The following is a 19,791-nucleotide window of genomic DNA, read 5'->3' as shown; positions in this document are numbered from 1 at the left end:
TCTAAATCGATGCGGCAAGTGCATTAGTTCGATGGATTCAATCTAATGATTCGAAATGATGTCATGTTATTAACAGCACGGCTGCATAATGGGCAGTCCAAATCTCTTTCAAGGTAACCCAAGTGGATAAACTTCAACCAGACCAGACTTGGGGAGCGTATCTTCATCGACCACTGTACCTCATAAACGATCATCTTCTGCAGAGAGAGAAGGGCCGAGGTAAAGCAGAATTGGGCGATTCATGGCGACGAAGGCGAGCCTGGTTAGTCGGTTGTTGGGGCTGAAGGAAAGGTCAGGGAAAACGTGGTCGCAGATAGGGAGGGAGATGGGCTTGACGAACGTGTACGTGGCGCAGCTGTTCAGGAGGCAGGCCCAACTCAAGCCCCACGCCGTCGACTCCCTGCGCTCCGCCGTGCCGCAGATGCCCGACGACCTCATCCACGAGATGATGAAACCTCCCATGAGGTCCTACGATCCTTCCCTCATCCAAGAGCCCGCTGTGTACAGGTTCTAGCCTTACCCATCTCTCTCTCCTTCTCAATCTCACTTTATCACCATTTCTTCTCTACCGGGGTTTTTTGGTCATGTGACTTTGGTTTTGTAGATTGAATGAAGCTGTGATGCATTTCGGTGAGAGCATAAAGGAGGTCATCAATGAGGAATTTGGGGATGGGATGTAAGCTCGCTCCCTTGTGATTTAGTTTTAATAAGGTGTATTTGGAACACTTCTGTGAGATGCCAATGGTCAGAGCTTGCACTATATGACAAGCCTTTCGGTTGTAGAAACGGAATTCATCTTGACGCCCCCTGAAAAGAACCGATGGACAGTAGGTACCATTTAGGATATGCTTTGAAGGCTTTCAATTCTCTAATTCCTGTCCTAAATAAGTTTACAGAGTAAGTCACAGTTTAATCATCAAGTCGTTGCAGTTGCCCTAACAGCGCCAAACGGTAACAGCACATCAGGTCACCTTGATTCCACTTGAAAATTTGAAACTCCAAAACTAAAGTTGGTCGCCAAGTACAGAAGCAGAAGTTGTAATTGAATTTAGGAGGTGGAAGGAATTTCCTCCACCTGCGATTTGATATGTAAAGGTCCAACAGCAGTTGTTGGGGTTTAAGATCCTGTGCGTCCTCGTTGACATTTACCAGCTCAAAACAGATGTTCAATGGAGTTCGACTCGAGTCTTCTTGATTGAGGAGACCAGAACAAAATGAAGCCACAGGCAATAGAGTTTATTTTCATCGAAAATGTAGCTGTTGAACGGATGAAGGTTCATTCAGTGTGCAGTTGGTGGTGAAGACAAGTAGCTCAACTAGATACTATGTTGCCCGACTGGTCCAGCTTTGTCAGGATTTCTGACATAGATCCTCTGATATTTAGTCAGATTTCTTCTCTAAATGATGCTAAGAAACTTGCTTATAGTCATTAAAAAAAAAAATGCTTTGCTTCCTCTTACTGAGCATGGTGAGGAATCTGAAGGACAGAATTTGGGAGGTTGATACTTTTTTCTACCAAGTATGTCCTTGCAAATAGCGAGACTGCTTTTAAATGTCTGACTTTGTTTTATGCATTTCCCAAATGCACGAAGTTCCACTAGAATGTGCAATTACGTAGTTATAAACTAGAAGGGAATCATTAGAAGATACTCTGAAGGAGCATGGTTCAATTTTACATCTAGAAGCCTTCTTTTTGCAACTTTTTTGTTTTTATGTTTGCAAATTGCAAGGTTTACCATTTGCGTGATCTGTCGAATTCTTCTGTTTTCCACGTCTATCACCATAACATCTCATTTCCTGAATATCTTGAAAGCCTTCTAGTATGATTTATGGTGTCTTTCTCTAATTTTTCTTGGTTGCTTCCTTACAACTGCATGTATCACATGTTTCCTCTTTCTCAATTTTTGTTCAAATTCGCAGAATGTCGGCCATAGACTTCTACTGTTCTGTTGATAAAGTAAAAGGTGTTGATGGGAAAGATCGTGTAGTGGTGACGTTTGATGGAAAGTATTTACCTCATGTTGAGCAGGTACTTTGTGTATACTTTGTGTTCCGTACTGCAGAATGATTAACTCTCGTCACGATTGTTTTTGTTCAACATCTGTCGGAAGTTTCCTTTGAAATTTTCCTTCACTTCTTCTCTCTGCTTGCGAATAAAGTCTTCTCTGTTTCAAATGCTCTATTTAATTTTTTCTTCACCATGAAATTGTTTAAGAAGGTGTTTTCCAGTTCCAGGACTCACTAGTCATTATTAGTCTCAGCCCTCATGGATCGCACGTAAGTAGTCAGCTTAAGTAGTTTAATTGCAGACATATTTTTCCTTGAGTGATTTATGTCCTGATGATGAATCAGCTATTCAAAATCCTTCCAGCGGTTGGTTTATCGCGTGTAACAACTTGACCCGATTATAACAAAGTTTTCTATGTAGCTTATCTAAGGCAAGTTTTTGTTATATAACACGGAAACACTGATGATAAATAGCTGTGGACAATCTGATGTTTTCATAGTAAGTAAGCATGCCCTCGAATGATCGGTGGGATGGTTAAATATGAATCTCCCGGCAGCCTTTTGATAACTAGCTCATAATCTAAGCAGTTTTACTTGGGAATCAACTCTTTATAACCTTTTCTCATTGATTTATTGGTAGCACGACATCCAGCATAAAACCATCTTCATCCAAGACATTACTTGCAACAACCTTGAATCTGTGCATCTGGCTGCTTCGTTGGTAGGCACTTGTGGGTAGGACTTGATCTATTTTTTATTCTCATCCAGAGAGCAGAAGACATGGTCTCAAGGGCACCACAAAAGCCTAGCTGAAGATACCTGGTTATGGTGGTCATGGTGCGATGATATGATTATCTAGTATGGAGTTTGATCAGGCGTATAATGGCCTCGTGCATGGCTGATGGGAGGAAGCAAGGTCGACGCAGAAATGTTTTTTTTCGAAGTTCTCCAATTTCCAGGCGAACCGTTGTGCCTGAATATCTTTAATAGCCTGCATTTGACTTGTATAAAGTTGCAAACGAATAATGTTATTCCATGAATTAGAGAGCCCTGCGGCAAGTGGTCCCCAAAAACGATGGTATTCACAAAATATTGTAGGTGCTTTGTTTACGTCAGTTGATTATTGTGGAATCCATGTGGATGCGCACCATGAATGCCCACATTAAAGATAGTAAAAACACAGTTTCTAAAAGCGACAGCCTTAGCGGTGATCATAATAATGACCACGATATTACGAACTTACAGGTAATGATGCTGATGACATATTGGTATCTGCATTTCTTTATTGGTCTGCAGGTAGATTAGGGCAGCCACGGAAAGAACATGGTTGATTTAGATAGACTTGAGGGCAGAGAACAATGTGGATGGAGGTCATAACACAGACCTTACTGTATGCATAATTTGCAGTAGACATCTTGCTCTCTTTTTTCTTCCACTTTCAGGAAGAAAAGTGAAGATTTTTCGTCTGTACTGTCAATCAGATTGGCGATTCAGAAGAGATAGGTCTAAAGTATATGACCATTCCCCAACAATGGTCGCAGTTTGTTGCTTTCAAATGCAACAAAATAACTTTTCAGAGGTTATACCTTTTGCTGCTAAAACCAACGGAAGAAAATCATGACAACAAGATGTAGCCAAAGCACGATTTGCGCTTGCAGAGCCTCTCAGACAAGATGGCAATATAGGATCCATAAGAGCATGAAATGGCCGTCATCCTAGATGCTAGTGAGGTTCGCAGGTGAAGAACAAAGGTGCCAAAGAAGAACTGGTGGCTTTAATTTAATTGCTAGCAAGAAGCTTCAGCCGGACTGGAGCTGGAGAAAGAGAAGATTCAGCAGCACCATTGTACAGTGCCCGTCAATCATGGTGATCTTTGATTGTCGAGTTTCTGTTGCGGAAGGCAGCAAGGTAGAATTCTGGTTTTGCAGTAACCAAGCAGCAGCTTGTTTGTACCTGCAATAAATGTCTTCGTTGGTGCAGTTACAGATGACAAGCCTGTGATGACCTGTTAAGAGGAAACGCATACAAGCGAGGAAGTTCAAACAATTGTCGCTGCTTCTTATTGCTCTGAAACGGATACAACTCTCCTACACAGATATGAGAGATTGATTTCTGTTCTTACTTGGCCTCTCTTTTCTTCTCTCCTTTTTTTTGTTTTTTAATATGTGTGTGTGTGTGTGTGTGTGTGTGAGAGAGAGAGAGAGAGAGAAGAGAGCTCTCGGTGCACGACGGATAACATATTACAGTAATTATACTAGCTTTTATTTATTTGTTAACCAAGTTACCGATTACCCTAAAAGCGGCTAATTGTTATGGAAGGCTATCCTCCTGTATTCCTGCATTATATTTTACTTTCTAATTACTACGCAACCTGCCGATCGCCTTCTATTCTTCTTTCCTCTTCACATGCCATACAAAAATGGAAAGTTACAACTAGATCAGGTCCGAGAATCCTGGACAGAAGAACCGTACGTTCGAGGCCACACCTAATGCCATTGATCTACAAGATGAACGGCTGTCCGAATCCGTGAGGAATGATCTACACCAATAGACAGATGATCTCAATCGGATCAAAACTTCTATAACGATTCCAATTATCTGGCATATTATGACACATACAATCTGCAAAATCTCGCCCGTATATATGTTGATTTTGTTGGATGATGACACCTCGCAGTTCGTTTATCTTGATTCCATTAAACTTTGGCATTGCTCTAACATAACAGAGGCGAAACAAAAATTACTGGACCCACTTCCTTTTTCAACAGACATCTGTTGGCAGGCGTCGATTTTTGTGATGGACGGCCTCCAAGATCTACAACAAAATTGGGACTCTCGTGCCTTCACCAAGGTACCCGATAACACCAGTTAAAGAGAGTATAGTTACCTGCCAAGTGAGCGAAATAAATAAAGATGTATAGAAGGAAGGAAACACGGATGATAACTAGGACTGTCTATTTGTGAGTTACGCCTCAGGTGCATAGAAGGCGAGTCGAAACCTGGAGATTTCTTCGGGTCTTCCTCATTATCTTTCCCGGCCATAAGCGCCACTGCAGAAGACATTCTCCCCAATGCCCTAAACAAGGAGATCATGATGAGCTCAATCTACAGAGTGGAGAATCATCCTCTGGCATCAGAAGTTCCAACTCCGACATTCGAGATCATCGTCTTCCGGGGGAGAAACCGGCCAAGTGGCACCGCCAACTGCAACGACGAGCACCCCATGCACGAAGAAGCATACCCATCGAAGAGCGGCGGCACTGCCGCAGCCGACTGCAGTCACTCTGGAGACTCCATCCATCAAGCCAACGGCGCCGTTACTGGCTTCTCGCTCTTCAGCCGCTCCCCTCACGAGTTCCTTGGACTGTCACCACCTTGTGCTTTCGTGGCGGCTCCTGGCGGCTTGTCGCTGCCGTCTCCCTCTTCCAGACATTCTACGTGAATAATGTCCACGGTCCACGCTTCCACATTTTCTAAGGCACTGTGGAATCGTGGGCCGTGGACGTGTCTTGTTCGTTTTTTCTACTCCTGGTCCTGTTTGGGGGAGATTTTCACTGTAACTTGTTTAGTTGCAGAAATGTTTCCTTGGGGAACTTCAATGGTGCTTCATTTTTCATTTTGGAATCTTGATTATATGAATGGAAAGCAACAACGCTTCTGCAAATTTTCCGTGGTGGCGGTTTACCATCCAAATACGATGCCATTGATTCCTAATGTAGTTTCTCCTTTAGTTCATCTAGACAAAATTTCTAGGCATTTATTTTTTCTTCTTTCTAGTACAGGATAGCGGCTCAAGCTAAAACTTACCAGAGTATTCAGTTTGGCGAATTTTAATCTTCTATCGTGCATCAATCGGCATATATATAAATAAATTAAGCTGCAAGACAATATATCAAGGTACTTAAATACCAATGGTCATAAATTTTTCAATAATTTAATACGAGACTATTCTCAGATTGTTCTGGCACTTGGATATAATTTATCCCTTGGCGAAGAACATACGTAAGTACCAAACTTAGTTTTGCTACAATTGGACCTCAAGTACTAAACTCCAGAAATCTTAACCCTTCCATCAAACTTAGTTTTTAATTGCACAAGAAACAGAGACCTGATCACGCTTTCAACAACTCCATGGTAAGTAGGTCGATCGCTCTCAAGGTTCATGTTTGCTTGGTCGGCAACTTTCAACTTAAATTTCGGAGGGAAGAACTATACGTCGAACATCTCAAAACCTTAGTTGAAACGGACAAAAGAAAACATACTAGTTTCTAATTTCTATTAGAAAGAAGAGTCAGCAGGTGGACCGGTTCTACAGATTGGGGGCGTTCACATGGCAGACGTTCAGGCCACGTCAGGACAAGTCGGACACCGTGGGGCCACGACATAAATTTGCTAAAAACCGATTAAAGATGAAAAGGGGACGACAGAAGAGGCACGGAAAGGGAAAGAGAACTCACTCTTTCTTTTTCTACAAGCAGGTTAGCTTCATTCCTTTCGTATAAATGCACGAAGATCTGTGGGATTCGGGCATCCGATGCTTTCACCTTCTTTAGTCGTTTCCCTGCAAGTATCTTTTCCTCCTAATTCGCCATTACCATCTTATTATTCGTTATAACGTCATCCAAGCGCGTCTTGCTCTGAACAGAAGGATGACTGCAAATCAATCTCCGGCCATGCTACAACCGGCAACAGAAACCCGCCCGCCGGCAGGGACCATCATCGACGGGCAATGCTGGCCGAGTAACATGCACAATGGCAGTGACGGAGGCCCCTCATCTCGACGCAGCCGGCACGGCATGCATGAGGAAGTGAATCGATCGATGAGCGACGCTGCAACGTCCAACTGCAGTCATCACGCCGAAGCCGCCTTCAATCAAGTTTACGCCTCCAGCTCGTCGCTCTTCACCCGTCCCCCTCATGAATTTCTTGGGCTGCCACCGCCTCGTGCTTTCTTGAACTCTGTCCTTTCTTTGTCATCATCATCTGCTGCGGCCGCTGCTTCGAGGGCGTCCGCAAATGCGAATCGTGTTCAAAGATGAGGACATGCAAATATGACAGATAGAAAGGAGTTGGGTCGGTGAGAATGGCTAATTTAATGCAGGGCTTTGGCCACTTAAATTTTTTTACTTCTTTCGCCCTTTTGCGGAAATTTTGGTACATATGATCATTAATTTCTGTGTTTTAATTGGGTATAAAGTTGGCTGTGTTCTAAGAAATATTTTCTTTGAAACCTGTTCCCGATCATCAATTTTCTTAGGGTCTCTTGTGGTGTTTCTGTGCATCATAAGTTGCATTCTGCTTGTAGATATCAGACCTGGCCCATGCTGTGTTTGATTTCTGATGCGATTCACCCGAGTGGCCATATTAGAGAATAATTTCCTCGTTTCCTAATAAGAGAAAAGCACTTATAAGTTTCTAACTCTTGTATTCTGCATCTTAAACTTTTCTGTTCATAATATTATTCTTCTAAAATATCATGGTTAACAGCTCACTGAAGCTTTTCTTTTTCAAGTGCAGGACTATTAAGTGGTCTTTCCTTTAGAGGGTTCTCCCTCGTTTAAAAGGAAAAAAGGGAACAGGAAAACCTTCGTAGAATATTGCAAAAAAAAGTTACATAATATTACAGATGTCGTTACATCCAAAGAATTAGGGTTTAAACTATGCTAAACGTAGCTAGGGTCAAGCTCATCTAAATTAGCATGGTTCTACCGAGTAGTCCCCTGGTTGTAGGTCAATAGGTACCTCCTAAACGTCGGTTATCGTATTATTACTGTCGCCTTTTCTCTCCTTCTTTTCAAGAACTATATATCTGTAAACTAATGCCTTCTTCGGGAAACACCAATAAACTTGTGGGGAAAGTTATGTTAAGGTGTAACCTATGCCCGCCTATCTGATGCATAATAGGCTTTGCGATCATTTCCTTTTGCCAGGCATGTCCATGGCTGCAGCAAACTTGCTCATCAAGAACTCACCAGGCACCGGTTATCAGAAAACAGACAAAAGTAAACTCCTCCCAGAGGAACAGTACGTTTAACTGAGGGTGGTGGGAACTAAAATTGGAAACCATTCTATATGTAATATCCAAAGAGTAATTATTTTTCATTTCATAAGAATGTCTCTCTGTCAAGCACCTGAAAGGAGATGCTCTGCAGGTGAAGGTAGACACCTTTGTCAGTGTCCTCAGATAAGATAGATGATGTAGAAATCATCTCTATGCTATATGTAATATCCAAAGAGTAAGTATTTTCATTTCATAAGAATGTCTCTCACCTGAAAGGAGATGCTCTGCAGTGACAGACACAGACACCTTTGTCAGTGTCCTAAGATAATAACATGGATGAGCTAGAAATTATCTCCTCATTAACAGTTTGTAGGAATGGTAAAGTACATTTAAGTCATTTGGTAGAAGCGCCAAGCCTACATGCCGTTACGGTTGCATATATTTAGAGCTTAAAGCCCCGGTAAATATGGCTTCCGGAGATGATTGTCTCACTATGGATGAATTGAGCCTAAGCCTCACATGGAAACAAAATAAGCGACTTGCACATCTGCTCATTTCCTTGGTTGGTGGAAATGACTCTTTCAAGAAACAAATAAAAATTGATATGACATGCAGAATTGAACCATCTAAACGTTAAAGATAGTATACAGGAGTTGGTGCAGATATAAGCCGGACTTTCCTAGACTCACCAATGCCTAAACTGAAGCAAACAAAGAACAAGGATAATTGAACGCAAAAGCAGGCAAGCAAAATTGCGTCGGAGTAGACATCATGTCAACTGGGCATGTTATAGCTGGTTTTCTTCCTGTCAACAAATTTTGGTAACACACTCATATGCACCAGAAGGAATGACTATGCTTGGCACTCAATATCAATCCAATGGGCTAATAGTGGCGGAAAAGCAAACGTGCAAGAAGATCAGGCATTCAGATGAAAAGATAAACAACTCGTGATTCCCCAATATGCGAGTCCTACCAAATTTAGCATGCACTTGCATAATGTCAGTGTCACCAGCAAGAATGCTGTGCGTCAGGGCAAGGCCCCTACCAAATTACCGCAAGCACCCCACGTATCACTGTATCAGATACAACTAACATGTCAGGAACAGATAACTCTGCCATTTAAGCAGGGAAGAAGAGACTAAACCTGATAAGACCATCTGAATAACATAATCTTCTCCTACACAGAGGATATTAAACTTGATAAGATAACCATCAGAATAGCATAACCTTTTCTTACACCAACCGAATATAAGCATTAATCTCAGTTCATATATGCCATGATCACCACATTCTCAACGCAATCTTTTTCTAAAGATGATGAACCCTTTCGTTCATAAGCGTTCCTATTTTTCAGGAAAAACAAAATAGTTATGTAGCGCCTAATGCCAAAAAGATCAAATTCAGATGACTGCCCTATACATGCGTCAATTTACTCAAGCAAGTTTCAACATTTCAATAAACCGAGGACAAGTATTAACCGCCATAAATATCCACATAATCCCCTGGTTCTGTCTTCTGTAGCAACAAGCCATGGTCGCTCTATACTAGCATATCCGTAATATGCTCAACACTATTCTTTTTCGGTACAAAGTAATCGAAAAAAAGCGCATTAAAAGATAAACTCGCACGGAAGGCAGAGACTCCATTCAGAAAGGAACGATACATACTTAAGGGTACGATTAAAAGACGCACCTACCTTTCTCCAATCCTCCACTTGAACAAGGAGGGACGCACTCTTTCTTCTCCTTTGTTCGCCCGTAGAAGCCCTAGATCCTTCGTCCCCTCCTAGCCTAAGAGCACCCCTTCAACGTCGGAAGCACAGTCATCAAGATATGTTCTCCTCGCCTTGCAGAACCTTCGTCTTGCTCAAACTTCCACCAGATTCCATTTCCATGAGACTGCTCTGGCGGATTATTTCTCCAGAGCAAACATGGCCAGGAAGCCATTCCCTTAGAGAATTGGCAACCCAATCTTCATCCTCCCATGGGACCGTCTGCGGGAATCCCCGGCATGATTCGCTTTCAGAAGATAATTCCAGCATCAGAATCTACCGACTTCGGCCGCCTTTCCTGGACGCCCGAGTTCTGCCATTTCTGCTGCCGGTGCTGTGGGGGCCGTGTTCTTCCATTTCTTTCCTTGTAATTCGGAGACTCGTAGTCCACCTTCGTTTCTGCCCTTTGGGGAGAGAGAGAGAGAGATGAGTCTGTTACTACTGCAACTAGCTGCTCGTTGGCGGGAAAGAACGTCGTTTTAGGAACCCTCTTTGTCGTAGCTCTATATAGTCCCATCTCATAGGCAGGGTGGGGAAAATCTTAAGACTCTAAGATGAATGGGATTCAACCAAGTTACGAAAATTATTAGCCTAATGTTTGGTTGAACTATTTTCCCAACTTTTTGGGATAATCAGGCTAACACCAATGAAAAATCTTAGGTAGCTTATGCAGCAAATGCCAGGTGAAACTCAAGTCTTGTTCAAATTGACACTAATCACATTGTTCTATGGCTTATTCACCATTTATGATGTAAACTATTTTCCCATCTCAAATAAGAAAACATGGTTAGTTAAAGCTTTTTTTCACTCTAGTTAGAAATTTGACACTGTTTCCATTAAATGTAGCGGCCAACTTCCATAAGCTAGTATTTGATAAGGGGTATTTGATAAGGGGGATGAAGAAAAAGAACCAGGTTGAGGAATTGAGAACTGTAGATTTAAGATCAAACTCTCTCCCTTGCAATATTAAATCTCCTTTGACATATTAAATCTTATCCCTTCTCAATGCAAAGAAATAAAAAAAATGATATTAAGAGTGGATCATATGTCTGATCTAAGATGCTTAATTTCGACGAACCATGAATTTTATCATAGATTGCACATCAAACCCACATCGTATCTATAGATTTCAAATCCGGAGCCCCATTAGCTTATGAATGTTGGGTACCCAAAAGAAAGGATCAATCAGATTAAGTGTTTTTTGATAAATTAAACCTGAATTCTCAATCACATCCTTGTGCATTTTTCTTGAGGAATAAAGGTTGATCAAGGTTACGACACCACCAACAAGGATCGTCTGATAGATATTGCTCCGGCGTTCGATCTCAGAAACGCTGCAGCAATTCTCCACGAATTATTTCCATATCACTTGCAACTAGAAACAAATGGCCTAGTATTTGGGTTTTTTTCTATTAAACTTTTTTTTAATGATATTTCTTTTATTTATTTCCTTTTCTTGTATATATTTTTGAAATCCCACTAAATTTAATTATTTTATTTATTTGTTGTTACTTATATTTAGATTACTATGCATATTTTTTATATCCCGTTATATTTAATACGTATAACATCCTTTTGAACCGTCATAATCCGAGACGGATAGTTGACTATTTTCGCGGATACTGGAGAAATCACCAGACGCAAGCCGCATTCATGGACGACTTTGGCTGAAGTAGCTTCGGCCGTTGTGTCATATATGTGAAAAGGCAGGAATTTGAAGCATTTAGTTGGCACCCATAACAGAATATAGGGACGTGATTGAAACATTTCTTTAAAATAACGAAGGAGTGGAAGGGTAAAAAATCCAGATCTCTCTCTCTCTGTCTCGCTCTCGCTGTGTGGATTTAAACCACCATCGTTCCTTTCTCTGCTGAATCAAGGGCACCACCGAAGAAGTAAGAAAGAGGTAAGGTCTACATTTTCCTTCTTCATTTTCTCTCCATTCCTTCTGTTTTTCTGTCATTCAGTTCTTCCATTTCCCAATTTTTATATTGATTTTTAGCAATATCTCTAGCCTCTCTTTTGATCTTTCCTTCAATGGGTTCGCCTCTTATGAATGGATTCCTTTCCATGATCATTTTGGGGGGTCGTAAATCGACTGGTCATGTTCGTGAGATATGATATATGTGGTGCAGTTAGTGCCCTTTTAGCAGAATTTGGTTGCCCAGATTAACACTCTTCGGTCTCTTTGTTGCTAAAGTTTCGGTATTCAGCTTTCTCCCTTGTTTCTTGTGGGCTTCTCTTCTCCGTACCATTGAGCTTAGAATTCTTACCAATCTTTGTATCTTCATATTTAGCGAAAAGCTTGGCGTCGCTTGCTGCCATGACTTCTGCAAGCTTCCTAATAGCCACAGCCATGAAACTGATGTTCACCTTCTTTACAAGCATAAGGGCCACTTTCCCTTACGATGGGCTGTGGGGAGGGGCCAGCCAGGCAGATTATGGCCATTGGCTTTGCAAGCATGGCGGCTCGCAAGAATCGAAGCCGCGTCACATATAGGACGGTTCGACTGATCGCCGTTGCATCAAGCTTTTGACCTTGCTTTCTTTCTTTTGACATGCATAGACTAAGTGGAAGGAAGAAACAGCCTGCTGATCTCTAATACTGGTGCCTTTTGTGCCTTGGCCGGAGGATTAGATGGCTAATTAACAATAGCCAGGATCTTTGATGGATGAAAGATTCTTAAAATTAACATGGGATTGCTGTAAAAATATATAGGTAATTGCAAGTAGTCACGATTCTTGAGTGTAAGTCTCTTTTAGAGGGCACAAACTGTCCGAAGTTTCTTTCCCGTGGAAAATATCTTAAGGTAGGTTGCAGCTTCCTGAACGTGGTAACAATTGAATACCAGGGAGCCATCGCTTACCCAGTTAGATGAATTATATATTTGATCAGACCAGCGTTCTGCTGTTTGACTCGCTCAGGTCCCTTGGTAATTTTTTACAGTAAATTACTACCATTTTGTCCGTCCCCTGACATTTTAAATCGTTTCAGACTCTAAAGATAGTGCATATGTTATTGATTGTTTATTTTAGTTGTCCTCTATGTTCTTGTTTCCTGTCCTGGAGATTGTTCAATCTTTAACTTTCCACTCTCATTCACAGAGGGACTATATAACAGGCCATAATTTCTTGTTTGGTGAGCAATCTAAAAATATGATATTTTCATGTTCAGTTTTACACTTGGGACAAAAAATTAATTGCTTTTTTTGTACGCTTTTCCAATGCTTTCTTTTGTTTAACTAATTGGAGTGTAGCCTTAAAATTTGAAGATGTAGTAGCAAAGACAACAAACTACTTGTGATATTTACAGATGATAAATTGATAACTGTTATTGGTCAGATATGGAGCTTGACCATGACAAGGGAATAAAATGCTCCTCAGCAAGAGCAATATGACTCTCGTCTGTTAGGTTAGATGACTTCTCATGAATATTCAGGATGTGAGGGACTGAGGGGTAATGAGAGGAACCTTTCTATGTACTAAAGCCTGACACCATGGATCTGGATCACAAATACCTGATTAAACCACATAATCCCATGACCTTTTGCATTAATGTCTGCAAGAAAACTCAAGATACATTCCTATTGTAGAACTTATTGTTACCTTGTACTACTCGTAATTTGTTATTAGAGTAGTAGTGACACTGATAAATTTGCCCTAGCTTATGGTATACAAGTTTTAGTGTGCATGCTATTTGCGGCTAATTTGCTTTATTTTTTATTAAAAAAACTAGTTACGTTTCATGCAGAACAGTTCCAATTTGTTAGAATCATATAATTTGTCAGTCATTTCTTTTTTCAGAAGCAGCTGACTTCTTGTGTTTTGCAGATAATCTAATGATGGATGCAGAAGGTATGAAGTTTGGAAGAGGTAAGCTATTTTATTTATTGAATGCACACTGAGATGTAGGGAAACACAAGAGGCAAGCTGTTAGTGGAAAACTTTAGCTTAGCTTCTATTCTGTTTATTTAATAAACAAACCAAGTTCATTCATAAGCTTAACCAGCTTGAGCAGCCCAGGTTCTAGCTTGGCTCACCTCATGTATAGGCTGCAATTGTTCTTATGAGCATTGCATCTGCCTAGCAAATTCTTTACATCAGAAAAAATCTTGGGAGTTTCAGCATGAGTCAGCAAGTTTGAAAGGACAGTTGATTAGGTACAAACCCGAAGATCTGACAAGGCATAAATGGAACATTTGCATAGACAAAATTGGTCAAATGTCACAATATTGCATATAAAACAATTATCCAGTGGAATTAGTTTCCTATAATAAGTTAGGGTTTATTGGCTTTAGAGTCTTTCAGGCACATGCTGAGAATTATTATTCATACAATTGGCTGAATGTGAAATGAACTTTTTTGTTAGATGTGTAAACTGTAAAAGGCTGCCATTTTTAGCATAAGACTAAGGGCAGGTAAAATATAAGATGAGATATATTGAACTTCAAGAGACTAGTCTTTAATGCAATCACCTTATTATGTTATGTTATTCCATGGAGTGTTCTTTCTCAGTCCTAAGCTAAGTCACATGGGTTCCGGTATGGGCTCGGGCACAGGTATAGGGATGCAGGTATGGGCACAGCAATTTTGTGGGTGCTGGCCTGCAGGGATATGGCAGGGTGTGTGTGTGTGTGGAACATGGGGGGGAACTGCACCTTTGCTTAAGCACCTAGTTGTCCTGTTTTCCTTTAGATAGTTTGTTTTTAACAGCGGTAAATTGGTTTCTTTACCATTTTACTGTAGCTTTTAGGACCTTATTCTATATGTGCATGCCTGTATGGCCAAGATACCCTTAAATATAGTAGGATTATTCAAGAACATAGTTATTTCTTTGGTTAGATCTCGTCTACAAGTACAACCCCACCGCCAAAAAAAAAAAAAAATCAATTGAGTCAAGTGGATAACCAAGTCCTGAAGCTGAACCCTTGTGGGAATAACGGTAGAACACCTAGTGAATCAGTAGTGATCCTTCTTGACCCAGGAGATGAACTGCGACTGCTTGCCTATGGCAGGGTGTGTGTGTGTGTGTGTGTGTGTGCAACATGCCACAGAGCATTCAATATTAAAGCAAAATTATTTTTGTATCTCAAATTATGTCATTTCATGGGGTTATATGCAGCTCAGAAATATAATAACAGAGCAGAGTTTGCTTAAAACTTCTCCCCGTATATGTACCCGCATATGGGTACTGGTACTTTAGGATTTCCCAGGTACCCGTGTGAAATTTTTTTAACTGATTATGGTATTGCTTGATATTTGCATCTTGCCTGCTTTTGTACGTGTGACTCAGGATCTGGAACTCCATAACTTAAGTTTGTTTACGACCTTAAGTTTTAGTATTTGATGATCCAAATGCACTGTCCTTTTGATCTTAGCCACTTAGAATGGACCATTCTTTGGCTATATTGACCTTGTGATATTCAATACAATCTATGTCATTCATTTTTTTTTCATGAAGAATATTGGCAAGTGACGTTCACATCTATGCTAAATGGATTTGCTTGATTTCTAGTATGAAGATTTTTTAAACACCTGCACTTGATTCAGCAGCTATTTTCTTTGACAATTGGTTATGCATGTAAAAGAACATTGATTTTTAATTATTTTAGCAGGCCTTGAATTGGCTTCACGGGTCTCTTGATGATGTTTCTTTGTATGTTAACTCGTGTTTGTTTGGATTTTCAGGACCTAGGGAACTTACGGGTGCAATGGATCTTCTGAACCACTACAAGTTGTTGCCTCATCATAATTTCTTTTGCAAGAGGGCTCTGCCCTCATCAATTTCAGACACACATTATCTTTACAATGTGGTGGGTGACACAGAAATCAGAAAAGGGGAAGGAATGGAACTCGATCAGCTCTTTAATAATGCGCTGTATGTGCAAAACATTGATTCAAGCATTCAACCATTTGACTTGGACACTCTAAGACAGGCTTTCCAATTGAGGGAGACTGAACCAGTCGAGCTGCCTGCTGTAAGTCTTGTCAATGGTAATCATGGAGTTCTTGGGGTTTTTTTGATGTGGCACCTTATCACTCTTCTTTCCTTTCTTTTTCTTTTGGTTTTTCATTTTTTTGGACAGGCAGAGAAAGGAATTCCTACTGCAAGTGGGAAGTCTACTGCTGATTCTAAAGACAAGGAAAAGAAACATAAAAAACACAAGGACAGGGACAAAGAGAAGGACCGGGAGCATAAGAAACACAAACATCGTGACAAGGAAAAGAGTAAAGACAAAGATAGAGAGAAGAGTAAGAAAGATGGAAGCGGAAATCATGAAGGTGGTGATGATCACTCAAGGAAGCATCACGAAAAGGTAAGCAGGCTGGCTGTTCCTAATTTTTTCTTTTCAGGCGTTGTATAGTCACCAACATTGATTATGTTTCAGAAAAGAAGGCATGAGGAGAATGGAGATGCCACTGATTCTCACAAACACAAGAAAAAGAAGGTGAGAGACTGGCACACTCTTCATCTTGTCTCAAACATATGTCCTATACTTATTCAAACTGAAGTGACATAATATGCTATCGTTAGTTTGCCACTTTCATTGTTCTAGTACTTGGATTATGGGTCTTGGTTTATACTGGAATGTTCTCTTTGAATAAGTACGTACGCTTGTGGTTCACAAGATTGCATTTATGCATGCCCCAACACCTACTTAGTTGAACTTCACAAATGGTTCAACATTAGAACCTAGAGATGTCGCTATCAGGATGTGATGTTTGTACTTTGTAGTACTGAAGGGTTGATTGATTCCTGGAGAGATGTTTTGCTAGGTTTATCATTTGTGCACAAGGGGCTAGAGCATACTAAACTGATCTGCTCGACTAATGATTTCCTTGAATAATGATAGTGCATCTATGACATCTATTGACTGGACTTGCAGCATAGGGACTCCAGGGGTGATGATATTGGACTGACAAAAGAGAAGAGCTGATCATTTTACAGTTAGCTCTTGTTATGCAAATTGACAAGATTGAAGATTGGTAGGAGGGATTGTTTTGAAGGGAAGAGCTCAAGGTAATTCCTTTAGTGTGTATATTCTCTCTCTCTCTCTCTCTCTCTGTTGTAACTTTTCATGTACTCTTCTAATGAACTGATAACCTTTATTTTCAGGAATAATAGATCATCTTTCTGCTTGTAGTTGGTTCAAAGGCAAGATTATATATATGTGTCTTGCCAGTTTGATGGTGGATGGGAATACATTGGATTTAGTGGTAGCAGACCAATCAATGGTATCTAGAAAAGTAAACCTTGTGTTAGTTGGTCGGTAGCCACAGGGCTTTCAAAGTGGGTCATCATACCCTGAAGCCTCATTCACCTCGGTCGAGCCTGACCCAACTCACCTGAGATCAAATTGGGCTCACCCTGTAGCCCTTGCTGTTTATGTCCATGGTTCAGCCTTTTGGTTCTAATAAACAGCAATTGCACGTGAGTGACCGTGGTATCCTTGGAAATAGTACCATTCGCGCGATACATCAAATATTCTTTAATTTGTTCCCCTTCCCACAAATGTCCACTACTCAGCCTGCCCATAGCTGCATATTTCCTGCAGTTGGTCTTATGCCTTTATGTGGCCTGTGAGTTGCAGTTATCATTAACCCCCGAAACTTGTCTTGGTTCAGGGGAGCATACATTTTCATTCCCCTTACAAATCTTAGGGAGTGCAACATCCTTTGGGATGCATGTAAATGTGAATGCTTTTCTTTCTTCTTGTTTAACCAATTTAGCATTGGAGATCATTATTCAACAAATGATGGATGACAGATTTTTTTATGTTAGGCATTCCATATATTTAATTATTCATTACAGTCAAGATTTTTGTTTGCCGTCTATGTGGACTGTTTATGGGGAACCTTTACATAAGCTAGAATATCTACGTTTCCATGTCACGATTGACCTGGTCGTCTTCTATGATGTGCTCGTGTCTTTGTGTTTTTGAAATTCTTCACTGAGTTGGTCTCGCAGAAAGGACTTGCTATTTAACATGTTCGTCTAGCTTCAAGTACGAGCTTGGTCAAGAAACGTAATCAAGCATTTCCTATAGACCGATCAGTGATCACCCCTCCCACTGTGCCTCATGGACTGGAAATTCGTCCTGGCGTGGAGAGACAGAGGGACAGAGAGGCGTGGAGTCATTATAAGCAAAGTTTGTTGCGTGATTGCAGGACATTATCTTAAAATAAAGCAAATTTTGTCTCCTTAAATGTTGCGACTGCAGTTTTGCTTCTCTAATGAGAAAAAACTCGACAGGGAGATCTTAGTATTTCGTTATGGTCCTCAAGGGGGTGTTTGGTGTTTCATGAATTTGTCTCAAATATTGAGATAAACTTCTATAACACTGACGTACGTGCCATTAAAAGTGTGAATTATTACATCTATAGGCAATTCGATTTTCAAAGGCACCTGGTGGAAGCCTGTTCCGAGGTAGGTTTCATCCATTTGTCCCACATAGATTGTGTTACAGTGTTATGAAGGCAAATTCTTACATGCTTATGCGTGTTGGTGGGGGCGGTCAAGAGGATGATTTTATGGCTTATATTTTCTTTTCAACATAAGCATTTGATAGATTCGGTCCTGCATAATCGTTGTCTGGCAAGTTTCCTTCATGCCTTTTCCTTTTAAGATAATCACTAATCCTTCTGTTGATGATGATCTAACCATCGTTGGCAACATAAGCATTGGAGGCTTCATGTTTGATTAAGGAAAAAACAATTAGAATGTTCGAGCTCTATGCCTAATCTAGGCCAGCCTAATCAATCTGGCTTCTTGCTGCTCAAAAAACACCTGGAATCCATGGATGTGTAGAGCCATTATGATTGGGTCCGTCCACACACAAACTGAAGACTTTCATTTTATTTTTTTGGCTTTGGCAAGAAAAACCACGTTCGCAAAAATAAACAAAATCCAATTAAACGTTCTGAATAGGTTGATCAAAGTTATGACGGGAAGGTAGGCGTGGTTCATTGAAGTGCTGAATAAAATCCTTGGTTTTCTTTCATTTACCTTTCAACGGACTTAACTCAAAGCTCCTATGAATCGCAATAATCAACTGAAAACATGAGCATTGATTTTTAGCCAGATGGCTAGATAAAGATCAAAAGACAAGTTGCACCGGCTCAATCTAATTACATAGACATGTTTTATGGTCTAACGTTGGCAGAAACAAAAAAATATGGTTTCAAGTCATTAAAGATTCAAAATATTGTACCATGTAGTCATGGATTTAACGTACATACAAAATAGATTCCCATGGTCAAAAGCTTGTGTTTTCCACGGTTGAAGGTTGTGTTTGCTTCTAGTTATGAGACAACGTACATTTATTTTGATATTTCATATTTCACTATTAATGACACAAAAGCATAGTGTTCATAGGAATCAAATGAGCAAGGTAACTTTCCCACACCACAACTACATATTTAAGATTTAAAATGTGAAAGACAGTTCATCGGTTCCATACTTCCATTAGTACCCAACAGTTCCTCAAATGTTTATTTCGACGATTCATTCTCTTAGAATGCGTAAATTTGGGTTGTCTAATCGCTTTCTTGATTCCCATATTTAGAAGGATCAACGTATCATTACCTCTCTAGTAGATTGAGGTTCCTAAATGCCACGGTTGGCCTCAAGTTCGATTCGGGTCGATCAGTATTATAAAAACGAATCGATATGAACTGAATTTCTGAAAGACACCAAAAAGAGAACTTTTCCTCAGAAGTAATAGTTTCCTCATAAGCCAAAAAAACAGTACATCAAGTATCTATCTTTTCTAATAAGAGCTATTTTTCTGAAACATAAGGTTGCTTAAAAAACTTATTTTTTCTTTTTTCCAGATGAATGACTTCTCAAAAAATTATTACACTGGCAAAATGATGAAATGCAAGTAAGTTGACATTTGACCACATATCGTAGAAAGAGGCACCATTAGCAATTATGGTTAAACGATTGGACACGGAGTGAAAAGTTTCCGATAAGAGATCTGCTTAATTCGTCCAGCTTGGACGAAACA

At 40.3% G+C, this 19,791-nt stretch overlaps 2 protein-coding genes and 1 long non-coding RNA gene across 3 annotated transcripts; all 3 read left to right on the top strand.

The window, feature by feature from the left end:
• The first annotated feature begins 98 nt into the window (after nt 1–98).
• On the top strand, nt 99–3,142 carry LOC116266155 (cyanate hydratase). The gene is made up of 4 exons (XM_031647263.2): nt 99–507; nt 605–676; nt 1,921–2,029; nt 2,776–3,142. The coding sequence occupies exons 1-4, from the start codon at nt 242–244 to the stop codon at nt 2,818–2,820; spliced, it is 492 nt and encodes a 163-aa protein (XP_031503123.1). The 5' UTR covers nt 99–241; the 3' UTR covers nt 2,821–3,142.
• A 2,434-nt stretch (nt 3,143–5,576) lies between these two features.
• Nucleotides 5,577–7,223, top strand: LOC126410595 (uncharacterized). Its single transcript, XR_007574849.1, has 2 exons — nt 5,577–6,485; nt 6,653–7,223. It is a non-coding gene; the product is annotated as an uncharacterized LOC126410595 (long non-coding RNA).
• A 4,329-nt stretch (nt 7,224–11,552) lies between these two features.
• On the top strand, nt 11,553–17,558 carry LOC116265375 (mediator of RNA polymerase II transcription subunit 19a-like). Its single transcript, XM_050080732.1, has 7 exons — nt 11,553–11,687; nt 13,613–13,654; nt 15,470–15,759; nt 15,868–16,098; nt 16,171–16,230; nt 16,669–16,802; nt 16,899–17,558. The coding sequence occupies exons 2-6, from the start codon at nt 13,621–13,623 to the stop codon at nt 16,717–16,719; spliced, it is 666 nt and encodes a 221-aa protein (XP_049936689.1). The 5' UTR covers nt 11,553–11,687; nt 13,613–13,620; the 3' UTR covers nt 16,720–16,802; nt 16,899–17,558.
• The last annotated feature ends 2,233 nt before the right edge of the window (nt 17,559–19,791 follow it).

The sequence above is a fragment of the Nymphaea colorata genome, chromosome 12, assembly GCF_008831285.2.
Source record: "Nymphaea colorata isolate Beijing-Zhang1983 chromosome 12, ASM883128v2, whole genome shotgun sequence".
Lineage (NCBI taxonomy): Eukaryota > Viridiplantae > Streptophyta > Magnoliopsida > Nymphaeales > Nymphaeaceae > Nymphaea > Nymphaea colorata.
The sequence above is the reverse complement of the archived record's forward strand: the minus strand, read 5'-3'. Positions and strand labels throughout refer to the sequence as shown.

Coding starts and splice junctions, on each gene's coding strand:
- LOC116266155 (XM_031647263.2), top strand. CDS start 242: ATGGCGACGAAGGCGAGCCTGGTTAGTCGGTTGTTGGGGCTGAAGGAA. Junction 508..604: donor CAAGAGCCCGCTGTGTACAG/GTTCTAGCCTTA, acceptor TTGGTTTTGTAG/ATTGAATGAAGCTGTGATGC. Junction 2,030..2,775: donor ATTTACCTCATGTTGAGCAG/GTACTTTGTGTA, acceptor ATTCTCATCCAG/AGAGCAGAAGACATGGTCTC.
- LOC116265375 (XM_050080732.1), top strand. CDS start 13,621: ATGATGGATGCAGAAGGTATGAAGTTTGGAAGAG. Junction 16,099..16,170: donor CAAGGAAGCATCACGAAAAG/GTAAGCAGGCTG, acceptor ATTATGTTTCAG/AAAAGAAGGCATGAGGAGAA. Junction 16,231..16,668: donor ACAAACACAAGAAAAAGAAG/GTGAGAGACTGG, acceptor CTGGACTTGCAG/CATAGGGACTCCAGGGGTGA.